The sequence below is a fragment of the Lepidothrix coronata genome, unplaced genomic scaffold (assembly GCF_001604755.1).
Source record: "Lepidothrix coronata isolate B3197 unplaced genomic scaffold, Lepidothrix_coronata-1.0 Scaffold1, whole genome shotgun sequence".
In the NCBI taxonomy this organism is placed as follows: domain Eukaryota; kingdom Metazoa; phylum Chordata; class Aves; order Passeriformes; family Pipridae; genus Lepidothrix; species Lepidothrix coronata.
The window spans coordinates 4,455,981-4,473,492 of NW_016690181.1; the positions used below are offsets into that span (position 1 = coordinate 4,455,981).

A 17,512-nucleotide genomic window follows, 5' to 3' on the forward strand; every position below is an offset into this window, starting at 1 on the left:
CTTCCCCCCGAGAAAATGGAGGAGTATGATTACAAAGGGTTTAAGACTAGATAAACCCTGTGAGAAACCTCCTGTACAAAAACTACTTTGGGCAGCCCTTTACAGAAAGGTCGTGCAGGTTTTCCTTCTTTACCTTCAGTAACTCCAAGATTCTAAAAAAATGCCACCAAATGAAAGATCTGCAGATAAGGTAGTTGCAAGGGCTAACCTTGCCCTTTTGACAACCCCTCTCAAGTTGTTTTTACAGCTTTCTGCCTACCTTCTTTTTGACTTCCCGCCGCACCAATACTCTGCTGTGTTAAGAGACTCTGGTTATAGAGTGTGGGCAGTGCAGCAGCAGCATATTGCTGGATTCCAGAATAAGCCTGTGTGAGGGCTTCCATTGTGCTACCTGTCCCATTTGAAAGACCACCACTGCCAAGTCCTCCATTTAAGGCTGCCATTCCTGGATTAAGAAAGAGGAAATAAAAGATGACTGAGTGCTTCCACTGAGCCAGATTGATAACCTTTCAAATACTCTGCAGTATTACAAAAAGCAGGGAGTAGAAAAAATAACCCCACAGAACCAGCACAGGCCAAGGAATGTTAATCAGCTACTCCCCCAACCACCACAACACATAACTTACCTGCTAAAGAGCTAACGTTGAGGCCTGCTGTAGCCCCTGCCAGCGTCTGCAATGCTCCAAGAGAGGCCATTGGATTAACAGAGGAGCTGCTACTGGAGCTAGGTGAGGAACCTGCTATTAAAATAAAATAATTAAACTTCAAGCAATATTTTTTGGTCCTGATAATTCAACTTTGTTAAGTTATTTCTGTAAAAAAGGCTAGTAAGGAACAGATGAAGGCAACATAGTATACTTTATGTAAAAAAAAAAAAAAAAGCCATTTGACAGATGAGAACACTATTTAAAAAAAACCCCCAAACTCATCCACAATAAAATGGCAGCAGTTAAGGCAAAAAGTTAGAGAGCAATCTGAAATTTCTTTAGACAAAGCAAGAAATGCTTTAGTACTGAAAATACCAAGAAAATTGAAGACTTTTGTTTATTTTTACCTTTAGTATAGAAATTCCTATATACATAAAAATAAGTCAGCACCCCTTTCCTGATAATGACTAAAGGGAGATAAATAACAGTAGAGCAGAAATACTGGGCAATTACAAAGGAATGCTTCCTATGCATAGTCTATAGACCAATGCAGCCATTTGTGAATCTAGGATTTTTTCAGCCAAAGGCAATGTCTTTGTAATAAATTTTCATTCATTAATTTCACTGCATTTTGAACACCGAATTGTTGGACTCTAGTATGTTCTAAGGCATGACTTTTGCAATTTAATCATGCACTATGCAAAGAAATATCTTTTTTTATTTTTGAACTGTCAGCTGACAACTTGGCCTGATATCCTGCAATTCTTTTATTGAAATATCTAAGGACTGTTCTTTCCCTGTTCACCTTCATCATAACACTAATATATTTGTAGGCTTTAATCATATCCTTCTCCCATAGCAGTCTTCCATTTTTCAGGTTGTCGCTCCTAAGAGGAAAGGAGTTCCACAGTTCTAGTCATCATTTCTGTTCTTTATGTTTTTTTATGATATATTTTAGATCAGAAAACAGCACACAGCAACAGGCACGAAAAGTCAGTATCGCTTTGTACCTGTTCTTTATTCCATCCCTAATTCTTAACATTGTTTCTGTGCAGTTTTTGGTGGGTGGTTGGAGATTTTTTCTTGCTATTAGGGTTACGTTTTCTTAGATCTATCTACTGAGTTCTATCTAGTCAAAAAGGCTAATTCTAAGAGAACCAGGTGGAAAGTATTTGAGAAGGTTTGAATATGTAAAAAAGAAAATTTGAATATGTAATAAAGAACAGCTAGGAAAGATAGTGAAACTTGGAGATCAAGTAACAACTTGTGGAGGTTGGTAAACTTCAGGAAACAGTAAGTCTGTCCTAATTCAGTCATCTGAATCCAGGCAACAAGCTGAAGAGAACTTAAATTCAGGCAATGAATCTGACTGAACTGTACCAGAATTAGTTCCAGTAAAAATAGAAATACTATGATATCTCTCAAAACAATTTTGCCAGAGACACACTAAGGCCATCAAAATCATCTAGGCTTTGCTGGACCTTTGATGGTTGCCTTTAGAAGGAGGAGAAATGGAAACATACCTCAGCATTTGCAACCGTTCTATTTTGCTCTGGGGCAGACAATTCTTATTGGTGTCAGAGACAAAAAGATGGCAGACAAGACATTCCAATCCTGAGATATTTCTATAATATTTTCTGGAACATCCCTTTCACAAGTTAGCAGTTTAAATGAATCTATCTAAGGCCAAGGCCTCTGCAACATCGGTTACCTATAGGTGGGTACAGCAGTAGACTGTTCAGTTCCAAAGAAAAGCTCATCTTCAGCAAGGCTGAAGGTTTTGCTTTATCTTAGTCCACAGCAAAATACACAATACTGCTTGGAACTACCTAAAAATATTGTCTGAAATGGGTAGGAAGACAGCACGGAAAAAATACTTAACACCACTGAGTTCAACCATTCTGACATTCAGCCTATTCATAGTCCACAGACTGCACTGTGTGGACTTCCAAGTTCCCCAGACACAAATGATATCGGTTCAGATGAAAGAAAGTAAAAAAGATAACTATGCATAAGGACTGCCTGGATTTTTCCACCAATTATGCAATTTGAGGAGAAATGTCCAAATAAGCATCAGGTGAACACTTGGATGACAGATGGAGAGAAGTCAAGGAGGTAGCCACCTCATCTGCACTTAGGTTTAAGAGGTTATCACAGTAGATGTTGCCATATGTTCCACAGACAAGGCAGGCATTTACATAGTACTGAACTGCTATATACTGAGTTTTTTCAAGGTCTGGGTGTGGTTCAGGATGGATAGATGCTTTCTGTGTGGATTCAAACAGACATCTATGTGAATACATACAGAATGAATGTGCATATAAATATTAATCAAAAGAGAATTTCAAGTTTGCTTTTGTAAGACATAACAGTACCTCAGACTAAAGAGTTAAAAAAAGCTGTATAATCATAGGAAATATCATGAGATTGAATGTGTCTGTACACATTGAGGCTTCCCCTAAACCAAATTTCAGTTTTAAAATGTGAAGCATATTCATACCTTTAATGAAAAGTACTGAAACTGTTTTAGAGTTTGATGTCACTGACTACTTGTAGACCGCATATCCTCCGAAATGTTCTTTTGAACAAAAGTCATCTCTACTCTTTAAAATTATACTTGAAATTAAGTTTAAAGAGCAACACAATACTGCCTGCTTCATGTTATAAGCCTGTGAAGAGTGAACTGATACATCTGTATTGAATATTAATTCAAATGTCCCATCATGATAACTTAATTGTTGACACACAATCATTTATTGATATGACCAGCAATCAGAAGGTTATTTGGATTGAGCACAGAAAGTACTTAAAAATGAGCCCCTCCACCAGCATGATCAAAAATAGAACAGAGTCCTGAAATATGTCTTTCATCAAGGGAAAAAGAACTTCCAGAGTTCTGTGAAACAGCCAAAATTCACAGAGGGGAAACAAATTCCAAAGAATCACACAGTAACAGCATAACTTCACTTGAAAGGGACCTCTGTGGATCATCCAGTCTAACAGTCTGTTCAGAGCTGGTCTAACCTCTGAGTTTGTTCAGGGTTTGTTCAGGGTCCTTTCCAACAGCATTCTCAGTCTCTGAAATGATGGAGATTCCACAGCCCCTCTGGTACCTGGTTCCTGAGCTTAATCACTCTTGCCATTAATTTTCTTTTTCTATTTAGTCAGAATTTTCTCTGTTGCAACTTGTGTCCATTGCCCTTGTCCTTTCACTACACGCTTCTGAAGAGTCGGTCTCTGCCTTTTTTAGCACATCTGACATTTGAACTTCACAACCTGCCAGTCCCTTCCTCCACCTCAACAAAACAGAGAACAAACTTGCTCCAGTCATTGGACAAGACAGCCAATGAGGAAACCTTAGTTCTAAATGCCACTCACAGCAAATTGTAACCTGACAATTTCAGCTCTGCTACTGCATGAAGAAATATAGGAGAAATCGTCAAATATATTCACCTTTGTATTCCCTTAATGATGAAGCAGCATTATTGGGTATAAATGCAGCTCTTCTGTAGCCTCAACTTGTAATTTTTTGTTGGTTTTTGTTTGTTTGTTTTTCAATTATGGAATAAAATACATAGTTGGGAGTAAAGATAAATTTTAAAATTTTAATCTTTTAAGGATGCAGACCACAAAGTTTTTATGTAAAAAATGTCCAGCAACAGAATACTCTTTGAACTACATTCTTTCTTGGGAATTTCTTAAAGTAGAAAACTGTGCAAAGCACCCATAACTTAACTTCCAATCATGTGACAAAGTTTCTAAACAGCTTTTCCTTGTAATCTCTTAACCTCTCGGTCCAGCTCCTTGGTCCTTCTACACAATTCAAAAAGCTACCTGTGGAAATTTAAAATCCCCTCCAACTCCCTTTAGTCGCTCACATTCACAGGTGAGGATGTCAACTCTGTAGGCTGGATGCCACAGATATTGTAAAACTGACACACTGAATATACAGGGTCTCCCTTCCCATGTCAGGATTTAGTAATAACTCAAAATAGGATAGAAATAATTGAGTAGAATACTGATCCTCACTTGTGGTAAAAACTGAGCATGTCTTCTGTAAGCATAACAGAATTTGTTTGGTTTTTTTGCTTGTTGCTTTTAATGAGCACATTTGACAGTAAGGCAGCAAAAGAACACTACTCAGACATTTTAGCGTCTCTGGTTAATATACATAGCCTAAAGTTAAAAAACCCAAACAAAACACACAAAAGCCATATAAGAGGAAGATTTTTATGTGCAACTTGTACACCAAGTTCTAGACAACTGCTTTCCAGTACATATGCTAGGTTTCTGTTTTCCTGCTTCTATGAGGAAGTTACAGTATCCTTTTCTTCATCTATGGAATATAAACAGTACTGTCCTAGTGCATAGAATGCATTACTTCATGCTTAAGGCATTTTCTGTTTCCATGTTGAGAGGAACAGGGCACATCTGCCACAGTGCCTGCCTAAAACCACAGATAAATCAAGTATGTGATGAGATTGTAATAAAATGACTGGAAGGAGGTCACCTACCTTTCTGCTTCATTATGACCTCAAAAATTCTTTTTACTCTAAATTAATCTGACCATCTGGAGGAAGGAACACAGCAGGTAAAAAAGCCTTTGCTGGTGGCAAAGGTATCTATCCTAAGCAAAGGCCAGTGAATCTACTAGTAAAACTGTTTATGTATTAAGGAATCAACATGAAAATGACAAAAAGCGATAGACAAAACAGATGATATCTATCCTGAAAGGACTCCTAAGGCAACCCATGTCATAACGCACTGCAGCACAGGCAGTCTCTTACCTGAGCTGGTGAGCACACTCAGGGGACTGCTGGAGGAAGTGAGTGCAGCGGTACCACTCGGTGTGTTCTGAGCTGCACTGGCTGCAGCTGCTAACGCAGCCAGGTTCTGTAATTGCATCGCATTCAGTCCTGCAACACATTGAAGAATGCAGAGTTTCTCCTATAATAGTCACCACCAACCAAGGGTAACAGATCCAGCAAACTCAGCACGTCACAAGAGAGTAACAGAAAGGAGCTTAAAAGCAACAGGCTTAATACTAGTTACTGATCTTTTCTGTATCACGATTCCTTGCTATAATTAAAAAAGAAGTTTTTCTTTGCCCGGATAGATGTGATTTAGTAGGTGAAAAGGCCAGGTAATTCATTATCCCAGACGTAGACTCCAGAGTACAGAAATTTTTAAGCAGTGTTCTCTCCAGTCACAAAAGCACAGCAGCTTTAAATGAGAGTTAAGTCAGGATCTGACAGCTCATGTGCAAGCTGGAGAACTTGCCTAGACACCAGGCCAACACATTCCTCCACTTTCATGTCCCGCCACTCCCTTGGAATGGGAACAGCAGTAACTGCAAAATTATTTCAAGCAGGTCTCACACCACATTGGCCACAGAGTCACAGCTTTAACCCACCATCAGCATGTTTTGTTTGGTCCCCCTGGCAGTCAAGAAACAAGTCAGTTGTGAGACAACTGTTAGGTGGCAACTCTTGACCACAAGAACAATCAATGTCTGTGTAGGCCAGTTAGCTGCTAAAACACAGTGGCAAGGAAAACAGGAAACATCACGTTGTAGGTAGGCAGCAAGGAATACTGCAGGGGCAAGAAGATACCTCTGTGCTTATGAACTTTTACTAGTCAGTTTACTCATTTGACTCACCTTCATCTTGAGTCATCATTTTTGAATGAAACCATTTGCTCAGTACTGGCACCACATTTTGCCCTCTTTTCCTGCTGTGGGATTATCACTGAAATGGATCTCTTCCTGAATTCTGTATTTTAGCCATCCTTTGGTAGACTAGCTTTATTCTTCCAATTCTGCCTCTCTTCCCTTTTCCCTTATTTTCCATTTTTTGTCTCTATCTTTGCTTATTTTAACAATTCCAAATATTCCCTAATATTTCTTCCCAACATAATTAAAACCAAAATTAAATTAATCACTTTTCATTTAACAACATCAAAACATCGTAGGCAGAGGTGGCTCTCATCTTTTGGACACAGTAAGAACTTAGTGGCAAAACACACATCTCAAATAACTAAAAGCTCTGTTTTGTAATTTAAGCATGTAAGCAGACAACAAAAATGTAAGTGACAATGCAGTATAAACTAATTTTCTATAATACTTCTACTACCTTTAGTATAATTTGTTTGGTTTTTTAACTCTTTTGCAATTGTTTTCTCTTTGTGACAGGGTCTGTTTCCCTAGCCAAGTTTAGTTCCCAAAACAAGGGGATTCTGCCTTTATTTAGATTCAAGGTGCCATCGTAACATAAAAACACAAAATAAAAAAAGTTTTATTTTTTGCTTTTATTGTGCTACAGAGGGTTAAAAGTGCAAGTGCTGGAGCTCGAGAAGAACAGAGCAGCTTGCTTCCTTAACTGAAACAGTTTGTCACATGTACACTGCATCTGCCCTCTTGTCATCACACTGTTTTCCCATCTGCTTTCAAACAGGGTCGAGATTAAATTTTGTCTACAAAGTCTAATATAGTTTGGGATCTAATTACCTACTTAATTTCTCTTTCTATGAATTTCAAGAAAGGAGCTGAGATACTAAAAGGACTTTGAAACTACAACTTAGTCTGTAAAGAATCACAGACTTGGAATAATTTTTTTAAAACACCCCGCAACATGCTATTTATATATATGATTTCTCAATTTTTAAGTTTTTTTTTTTTTTTTAAATAGTGAAGATAGAATTACCCTGGAAACTTCAGGGAAAATCTCAGGTAGTTAGCCCCTTCCACCTGCCCCAGTCCTTACTGCCATACTTTCTCCTTTATCACAAAACTTGCTTTCAAACAGACACAAGAGGGGAGAAAAAGAGTATCACATGCATAACAAAATCATTATAGATCACCACCCTACAGGATATTAGTGAAACTGATTTTAAAAAACAATTGCTTTTTTGCAAGAATCTTAGATGTAAGAGCTCTGAAGAGGTCTAACATGAAAAAAGTCAGTATAGGAACCTGACATTAGAATCAACTTCAAGTATAAAATCGGAGTTCTTACAACTGAAAACATAACACTTTGCAAAAGCTTGTAATTGTTACTGACGAGTGCACCAACCAACACGAATCAGATGTACAAAGACACTTATAGATCAAACTCTGCATAGACAGGGCACGTGATACTGGGAACGACTCTAGAACTCCAGGAGGCAATTTTAAAAGCTTGAAGTGCTTAGTATTAAAACCAAAACTATAGATTTTTTTCCAACAGAAGAATTTAGAGAATGTGGTGAATGGAGTTACTAACGTATTTTATTATTCCCAACCCAATATTTTATTATTATTCTACTGTGAAGACAGAAGGGACAATCAACTTGCAGCCCCAGTACCGCTATACTTAGTGAATATTCTGACTAGCAGTCCCCAGCAAGGAATTTCGCTCATACCTATTAAGCTGGTATTTCCCTAACAGCAATGGTATAATTAATTATAATTCAAATGAATGAATGAAAAAACCTGAATAAAGGACTAGCTCACATTCCTAACAACACTGTGTTGTCAACTTAAATGTTTTGCTCTTAAATGCATTGAAAATGGGAAAACTAAGAATCCATTATCACTGAAACATGTGCAGTAATGCCTATTTCAAAACGCAGTTCTTCACACATGCACCTGTTTGGATGAAAATATAGAGAGCATTCTTTGTGGAAGATAATTTTAAGTGCCAGAGATCGGAAGGATAACACCACTTACCTTGGGGACAATACTTAACTAAGATAAAGAAGGAACATCCACGCTTGTAGCAGAGGATTCCATTCATTCTGAAGCAGTGGATAAACTCAGGACTAGTTCTGTCAAATTACAATAATGTATCTACAGCCTTTTGGCTACTTTCTCTACCCTCATCCTCTTTTGTTTGGTACTTAATTTGTCTTCCGATGGAAAAAACTTACCTCCCATTGGGTGGAGGCTGCTCAATGTGTTCAGGTTCCCAGATGAAGCAGCTGCTGTCTGCTGAAGGAGCTGCAAATAAAGCTAGACATTACACCAAAAAACAAAACAAGAGTGAGAGTGAGGGCTGGCTCTGTTTCTGGGAGAAATTGCATCACACCACAGCCAGAGCGCCGTCACAAATGAATTCCCGCTGCCCATGCACCTCATCGTAGCAAAGCATAAAGAGAATTCCCCTTGCACAATACAGCCAGAGCACCACCATAGTGAAAATCCATGTAGCCCATGCATCACATTGCAGCCAAAGCAACAGCACAATGCTTTTCTCACTCAATATCATCAATAGTGAGGGAAAATTATAGCTAATACACCAAGACAAAACAAGCAGAATCAGTAGTGTAAGAGAAATTCCTACTCAAAGCACCTAAGGCAGGACTGCCACCCCTAAGGATATGCTACCTCACATCAGACTTTACAGCTGACACTGCCAGCATGGGACAAATGGTAAAGTCATATCAAAACCAAAGAGTCACCATGCGAGGGAATTTTCTCCACTTTCCTTATGCACACAGACATGAGAGATTTCCAGACTCAGCTCGGAAGCTAGAGATTTCCAATTCCTTTTTCCATTAACTAGCTGTTGTAAAAAAAATTCCAACCTACCAAAACTAAAAAAGTACTAAGAGAATTGCCCCATTTCAACTACACAGCATATCAAGAATGAGATGAAATTTTCTTTTTCTGTCCTTCAGACCTTATATTGCATGAATACAGTTCTCAGAACTACTCTAGCAACCCACATAAGTCAGAGTTCATCAGTTTACGGAAAGTTGATCCCTTAGGGACCCAGCAAAATCAACTAAAATCAGCGACAAACAGCAGTTGGTGACAAAGAGCTAGTCCAGCAGTCTGTTGCACTATTTCTGCTAAAGAGAGTAGTTTCTCTCTATTTTCTGTAGGGTTTATTTTTGTTTATTTGTTTGGTTTTTATTGTTTAGGTTTTTTACTCTGTTTCCAGTCTGATCACCTTTTCTATTTGGACAGTGCCGAGTACTGTTTCTGGTTTCAATGGAAGAGGATAAGAGAAATAAAGGCTGAAAAAGGAAAAATGATAAAAGAATACGAGAACTACTTCATCAGATAGACATGAAAAGGGCATTTACATGGGTAAATTTTAAGGCTGTAATATATAAAGAAAAAGCACGAAGTCAGTCTACAGAATGTAGGAGAAAACCCCAGGGTTTCAGTAATTAGGGCTTCTGTGACTGGGGTGGAAATCCTCCCTTAAATGTATCCTGACTAGATGTTAGCACATAACAATTTCAGCCTTCTCATCCACACAACAGGGATTAAGAATCCTGCCCCTGTCTATCAGAAGCCTTCTAAAAATGAATACATTAAACACTGCAAGACAGTCAGACACTGCAATCCCTTAAGAGATGAAAAGAACCCAAATCAGAAACTCACTGCTAAGTACTGGGGTCCAAGTGTGTTGAGACCAGCCAGGTTTCCCCATATTGAGGCAGCACTGATCTGTTGCATTTGTTGCTGGAGTTGCTGAGCAATTCGTTTCTGCTCTTTGTCCTTCTGCGTGTCTGCAAATTTTACCACAATGGGAGAAGAGCAGCCCTGCAAACAGCAATTCAAACAGTTACATACTTGCTATCCCCAGCAGTCACAAAAATACTGCATTACAACCCTGTCACTGGAAGCAATTCCCTCCCCCCATATATATTTGAATATATATATATATTCAAATAGCACATTTCATTAAAGGTTTAAAATTGTGTTTGCTTTTAATTCTATTTTGTATTTTGGAATTTTCCCTGCAGATGAAATTCCTATCTTGAACTCTAAAAATAGGAGCAGAACAAACACAAAGGTCCAGAAACAGTATTTGTGAAGAAACACACACTGCACTTATCCTTCTCTGTATGCCCACTGGTCCCTTAAACTCCACAATGACTGCCTGACAAATTACATCTGCTCCTGACACCCACTAACTTGTTTTACCTCCATGGTTTGTGCTTGGTGCATTGCTTTGATTGCTGTTTGTGCCATGGCTCTTGTTGTAAAAGTCACAAATGCACAACCTGGGAAAAAAGCAAAAAGAAACCAAATCTTCCACTACATCCACAATTACCAGGATGAATACAGAAATCAAAGTGCCTGGGGGGGGGGGTGTAGGGGGGGAATCACAGAAAAAGCTGAAATGCTATGTTAAGTTGCAAAAGGCAGTATCCTCCAATTGCCAAAAAAGCTTCCTGCTTACCTCTGCTCAGGCCATCTGGGCCCCGTAATATCCTGCATTCTTCAATCTGCCCAAAGGGGGAGAACATCACTCGGATATCATTTTCATTGCACTTCTTGGATATCATTCCAATAAACAACTTCCTATCTTCTACTGCTAAGAAATCAAAAGGTAAAGAGTATTACCAGCAAATATGTGCTTACTAGATCTTATTTTGTCAAGTCTTCTCTATTACCCTGTATTTAGGGTAGAGACTTATCCCAACCAGATTCCCAATAACGGACTGTGTTTTCGATTAAGGAGGATGCATATGAGATACTTCAATGAACCTGAAGGATGCCTGTTTTATGATGTTTTGTTTACAATTCACTGATTTTTCCTTACAAAGCCTGTGAGCAGCAAGATTAAAAAAAAAAAAAAAAAGGAAAAAATATGTCAGATTCAGCACTTCTCTGTATCTTTTCAGTTCCTGGTAAGAAAAGAATGTGGTTTACTGGACTATTTTCATTGTCTTTCCTCTGCCTCTTCTATCTTTAGACTACCAACATACCTAATTGTATATAAACAAGCAAGTGAACTGCAGAAAGCTGCTTTCTACCCTCTTCATCCTACTAATCACTTAAATTTAGATGTGTCTACTTCCTTATGCTCCTCTCTCAACAGCGCAAGCAACAGCAGTTTCTAAAACAGAACAGTTTTATTTCTGTTATTGATATGCACCAAAAGTGATATGTGCTGATTTGTACCAAAAGTATAAAAATAAGCCATGGACTGTGTTGTACTGTATCTTGCCTCTGAACCCTGATGCTACTAGACACATTAGAGTTGAAGAATACCTTTCAGTGTGCAGATTATTTTAAAATAAATGGTTCAGAAAGACATTTCTTTTAACTTTTCAGTTAATGGTTACTAATGTCAGTTAAAGGTCACTTGAGGGAGTGGGGTAAATTTGAATTCAGAGCAGAATTTTATACCTCTTGATTTACTTATTTAAGGATGTTAACCACCTCTGAAACATTTTCTTTTATGGGATGAAGCAAATTATGCAGAATAACACTTGAAAATATAAACCAGTTTAGAAATACAGCATTCATCACAATATAAAATATAGTATGATGAAGGCTGTAGCAGAATTTGAAGCTTCAATTAAGTCTTCTCTGATTCAGTGCCAGGGTGAGGGGAAATCAACTTGTTTGCTGAGTGTGCTATGATGCTAGGAAGGAAAATTCCAGACTATTCCAGCTGATATGACTTTAACTGGCTATTAAATCTTAATGTTGTACTTAGTTCGCTTTCCGCTTTTAGAGTGGAAAGCTGCTTTTTAATACTTTTTGCAATCCATTTTAGTTCAAGAGATCCAGAATCCCTTTTATTAGTGGCAAGTTCAAATACTTTCTTAACTAATGCTTTATTTATTGTTGTTACCTACACCTTTTACTAAAACTCATATAATTATGCAATAGTCTCGGAATTATCACCCTAAAATTCCATTACTTTTTTTCTTTCCATTATTTTCCCAGGATACCTGTGTGTGTGTGTGTGTGTGTGTGTGTGTGTGTGTGTGTGTGTGTGTGTGTGTGTGTGTGTGTGTGTATGTAAAGGAAGATGCATTTTAGTTTAGAGAACCTATTCAGTTCTCCTTCCAACAATACTTCAAAGGAATGACTCCCTTCCATATGTATTTACACAGAAACTTATTCTGTAAACACATGAAGGAATTTGCAGATGGAATTACTCCTACTTTATGCTACCCATATATTCTATCGTCTGCTTTCAATTATCTTAAGACCTAAGCTTTCTGAAACAAGGATTATCTTCTCCATGATGCAACACTAATCTTATAGAAACTATTGCAAATGAAGAAAATAAAATTCAGCCAAGCCTAGAAAGGCTGAAACTACAAGATGCTAAACACTTTATTTGCTTATGTTGCAGCAGTATACATAGATACACATATATTTGAACATGCATGTATGTATGTATATAAACTCAAAATGAAAATGCATGACTAAATGATCATTTACCCAGTGGTGGATGCTCAATTCTTAATCCATCTAAGTGGTCAATGTACAGAAATACTCAGTTTTTCTTCTCTACCGAACTGTTGTTAATTCTCAACCTTTCTTGTATACTACAAGAAGTAGTTTTGATTCCCACCCTAGCTGCAATAAACTTCCTTCAAAGGCTTTGAGGCCTTGCTCCAAATTGGACAAGCACTTGAAAAAGCACTTCTAGATTTCATAGAATCATAGTATAGTTTGGGTTGGAAAGGACCTTAAAGATGATCTAGTTCTAAGTCCCTGCCACAGTCAGGGATGCCTTCCACTACACCAGGCAGCTAAAAGCCCCATCCAGCCAGGTCTTGAACACTTCCAGGGATGGGGCATCCACAGCTACTCTAGTCAACCTGTTCCAGTGTCTCACCATCCTCACAGTAAATAATTTCTTCCTAATATCTAATCTAAATCTAAATCTGTTTCAGTTTAATACTGTTATCCCCTGTGCTATCACTAGACTCCTGGATAAACAATTCCTCCCTATCCTTCTCGTAGGCCTCCTTTAGCTACTGTAAGGTTGCTAGAAGGTGTCTTCTCTTCTCCAGGCTGAACAACCCCAACTCTCTCAGCCCACCTTCACAGGGGAGATGCTCCAGCCCTCTGATCATCTTGATGGCCCTCCCGTGGACATGCTTGAGCTGGTCCATGTCTAGTTCTGGGGGTCCCAGAGCTAGATGCAGTACTACAGGTAGGATCTCATAACAGTGGAGTAGAGTAGGAAAATCACATTCCTTGACCTGCTAGCCCTTCTTTTGATGCAGCCCAGAATATGGCTGGCTGGCTGGGCTGCAAGTGCATGCTGCTAGTTTATATTCAGCTTTTCATCCAAAAATACCCCCTAGTCCTTCTCCTCAGGACTGGTCTCAATCCACTTATCACCCAGCCTGTATCCATGTTTGCAGGACCTTGCAAACTTGGCCTTTTGAACTTCATGAGGTTCTCACAGGCCCACCTCTCCAGCCTGTCAAGGCTCCTCTGGATGGCATCCCTCCCCTCTAGGGTATCAACCACAGCACTCAGCATGACGTCATCCATAAGCTTGCTGAGGGTGCACTCAATCCCACTGTCCACGTCCCCAACAAAGATTTAAACCACCTTAGCACAAAGAAGAACTCACTGGATGTTTCCCTAACTGACAACATGGTTCTACCACAAGCAGCAGCAGTGGGAGATACTCTGAGTCATGGAATTTTGGAGACATCACTCATACTACCTACTATATTCAAAACATACCTTTCTCTTTTCATATTTTTCTTTTAAAAAATCAGGCCTCCAATTCAAGACTTCTCCAAAAGCTGTTTAACAAAAGGGAAATCCTCAAGCTTCCCAATTAGCACAAATAACGCCACCAAACTGAGACTTTACTAAAGCTTACCATTACTCTTTTCACTGTCAGCTGGCTTCATCTGGATAGGATGGTGCATCTGAAACGTAAAAAAGATTACTTAATCCTACTACATTCACTTCATATTATATGAAATACATCCCAGAAGAATTGTGGAAGATATTATAGTCTAAATTGCGTCTAGAGGTGCATATGTAACATTACATAAATTCCTAGAAGAAAGGCTTTCCTAATTACATATCATCATTCCTCCTCAGAGAGTATTATAAAAGCCATGCCCACCCACTTCACTACCATATTATTCTCCTAAATACTCCAAAATTTCCTTAAGATCTGTTATCATATAAATCTCATGACACTGATCCTTTGAATAGTTGTTTTAAAACATTATTTGAGGGCATGATAACATGTGTTTGTACTTCAGCGGTCCTGGAGCTCAGAAAAACAAGACAGAGTTATGCAGAAATCAGGACTCCGTTCTTACCCCTGGGAGGATCTTCATGTTGTGAAGAGCATTCTGTGCTTCTAGTGCAGCTTTACGGGTATAAAATGTAACAAAACAGCACCCTGCAATTAAAACAAAATGCTAGCTGGGAAAGAACACCAAATCTTGACATGCTGTACAGAAATTGCAAATCCCACTTCCACCCTTCCAATGCAAAATCTATTCCATCACAAGGCTGTGGAGCAACAGAGTATTAATTTGATTGTTCTGCTTTGCAATTATAATCCATGCTCCTCAAGCATCCTCATCGCTACTGAGCTCTAAAAAAAAATAATTATAATTTTCTTCAGCTCAGCTGAAGATCACAGTTCAAGTATAATTAGACAAACACACTTAAAGACTATAAAGCTCAGGCTTGCATGCACACCTGGTCACACAGAGCTCCAACACACAGGGATCTCTGAATAAGCAAACAGCTAAGACTGCAACTATGTGAAACTGGTTGAAACCCCAAGTGTCACATGAAAAGCACAGAAGTTCTCACCTTTGCTTTGAGGAGGGTTTTGGCTCCTGTCCCTCAAGACATTGATTTCATAGACAGCACCATACTGTTCAAAAAGTTCTCTTAGATCCTTCTCACACCAGCTCCGTGGGACTTGACCCACAAACATCTTGATAGCATCTAGATCAGGTTGGTCTGGGTGATCCAGTGTGCCATTCATTTTCTTTGAGCTATGAAAAACAAGAAGGAATTTCTGGTTTATATCTTCCACAGACAAAAGCATGCTTACAGCAAGATAAAAAAAATATTTCTACACATATATAAATGTATATGATTAAAATTTACACACAAAGAGAGACTCTTGCACATTCCCAGTACTGCACACAGGAGAATATTCACATTCATTAGCAATCTGCGTACTTGGAAATCAAACACACTCTACACAGCTGTTTAAAACTTTGTCTCTATAATGTAGTCAACACCTGGGATTCAGGATATAAATCTGCTGAGATAACTGAAAAATATCACTAGTTCAACCACGTAAAATTGTATAGGAAAAAAACAGTACAGAAAGGAATCTAAACTCAAGCCCATTCGGGAACCACTGAAGTTATCAGTAACCACTGAAAATGAGAGGATAACAATTTAAAAATGGTTTTATATGTTACTAACTCTAACTGTTTCCCAAGGTGAAGATCCATCTTTAAAGAGAGAAACAGATACAACTGACTAGATTAAAAGTTTCTTTACAGGTTTACAAGGCAATACCTCTGTGAAACTAAGGAGTTTTCAACAATAATTGGCAAAAAAGCAGGCTAGAATTGTACATGAATAGGTTGGGATTGGACAACCCAGTCAGTCACAAACAATCAGGTTGAGTAATGGCAGGAGGTTAATACAGAAAAAAAGTCACTTCTTAGACTACAACAACAGAGAAGTTTTGAGTATGGAAATCTTCAATAGGTTTCAAGACATTACATGTAGCCATAGAACAGTTTATGCTCTATTAACAAAACTTGTGTTATGCTCCACCCAGCTAGTTGACAGTCATACACTGCTCTCTGTATTGACTCCTCATTATTTGTTAAGTGCAATATGAGGTCTTGTTATCTATCAGTAGTCACAGCTTGGTATACCAGAGGACCTATCTCTGTGGAAGACTAACTGTAATGTCACCCTATTGTAGCTATAGTGATTAGTAGGTTAAAATTGCTGACCAATCCCTGCATAATCTAGAAAGGACATGGGGAGTGGAACAATAACTATACAATGATGCCCCCCGCCCCCAAACTCTTTGTTGAAGAATACAAGCGGCCTTCTTCCAGAGTAGTTAGCTCACTTCATCTCTGTTTTTTCCTTTGAAGATAGTTTGAATAGCTTAATAACTGCACATGACAGTAAACAATATTCCTCTCGCTGTCCATCTGAAACCATATTCCCTCTGAATAGAATTTTAAAAAAATCCAAACCAGGTAATGTTTACTTAATTTTTCCCTCAATATGCTGCTGTTCAGAGCTAAAGGAAAAACTGATGCCAGGGAAAGCTCATAATTTTATAGTTGTATGAACAGACCTCAGAAACAACAAAGCTTCTTACCAGAAGAGAAGGGTATCATCACAAATCCTTTCGCTCCACTCCACCTTTCCACTCAGAAAGGGTCAGCACCTCTTCGAATTGCCAAGGCAAACAATACCTTTTACAGAGATGTAAGCTACCTCTTTTCACTTCAGTTGAAAACAACTGTAAATATTTTACCCTCTTCCAATAATAATTTTCAGCCTTACCTTCTATGCCATGCATAGCTTCAAGAGCATAGCATGGCTCCTGTTAACTGGGCAACTCTTAATATGACCTCAGCAGTATTCAAGAATTATTTCACTCCTAATTAAAAGGTTTAGTCTGGAGTCATTAATAGGGAAGAACAGTAACTGTTCTCTCCAGCAACTGATTTAAATAATCAATTTTATATAATCAATAATATCAGCACCTGTAGCATACCATAAACAATACCACCAAACAGCTTTATTCCTCCTTAGCCCTTATTCCCACAATTATCAGACCATTCTTCCCCCTTAGAAACCAACATCAATTGTCAATGACCACTAGGATTTCTTCAAGAAAACAAACTGCAGGCTCTCCCAGGCCCCCTGCCCCAAGTGGAGTTCATCAGACAGCAAAGGCTTTAGAGACAGCAATTCTAACTATCATTTTAGTTACAACTTAGGCATGAAGACAAAATACTTACACAGGGCTTGCATTCAAGGAGCAATGGTCCACCATCATCTCTGGGAGGAAATCCAACTTGAACGCAGCCATCACCTCAGTCTATGACAAACTACTAACACTAAAGCAGTGTATTGC

The 17,512-nt window shown here is 38.5% G+C and overlaps 1 protein-coding gene across 19 annotated transcripts in view; it reads right to left on the reverse strand.

Moving 5' to 3' along the window:
* Nucleotides 1-17,512, reverse strand: part of CELF1 (CUGBP, Elav-like family member 1) — a 61,390-nt gene that overhangs the window by 12,277 nt on the left and 31,601 nt on the right. For 13 of the 19 annotated variants that reach the window (XM_017808493.1, XM_017808522.1, XM_017808511.1 and 10 more), the window contains 10 exons: nt 15,193-15,380; nt 14,688-14,770; nt 14,234-14,282; nt 10,823-10,957; nt 10,564-10,643; nt 10,018-10,179; nt 8,553-8,634; nt 5,435-5,563; nt 627-740; nt 260-445 (listed from right to left, as the gene is read on the reverse strand). In XM_017808493.1, coding sequence (XP_017663982.1) covers nt 260-445; nt 627-740; nt 5,435-5,563; nt 8,553-8,634; nt 10,018-10,179; nt 10,564-10,643; nt 10,823-10,957; nt 14,234-14,282; nt 14,688-14,770; nt 15,193-15,370 — 1,198 coding nt within the window. In that variant the 5' untranslated portion in view covers nt 15,371-15,380. The remainder of the gene's footprint in view (nt 1-259; nt 446-626; nt 741-5,434; nt 5,564-8,552; nt 8,635-10,017; nt 10,180-10,563; nt 10,644-10,822; nt 10,958-14,233; nt 14,283-14,687; nt 14,771-15,192; nt 15,381-17,512) is intronic. The other 6 variants (XM_017808548.1, XM_017808529.1, XM_017808557.1 and 3 more) reach the window with 5 other exon arrangements.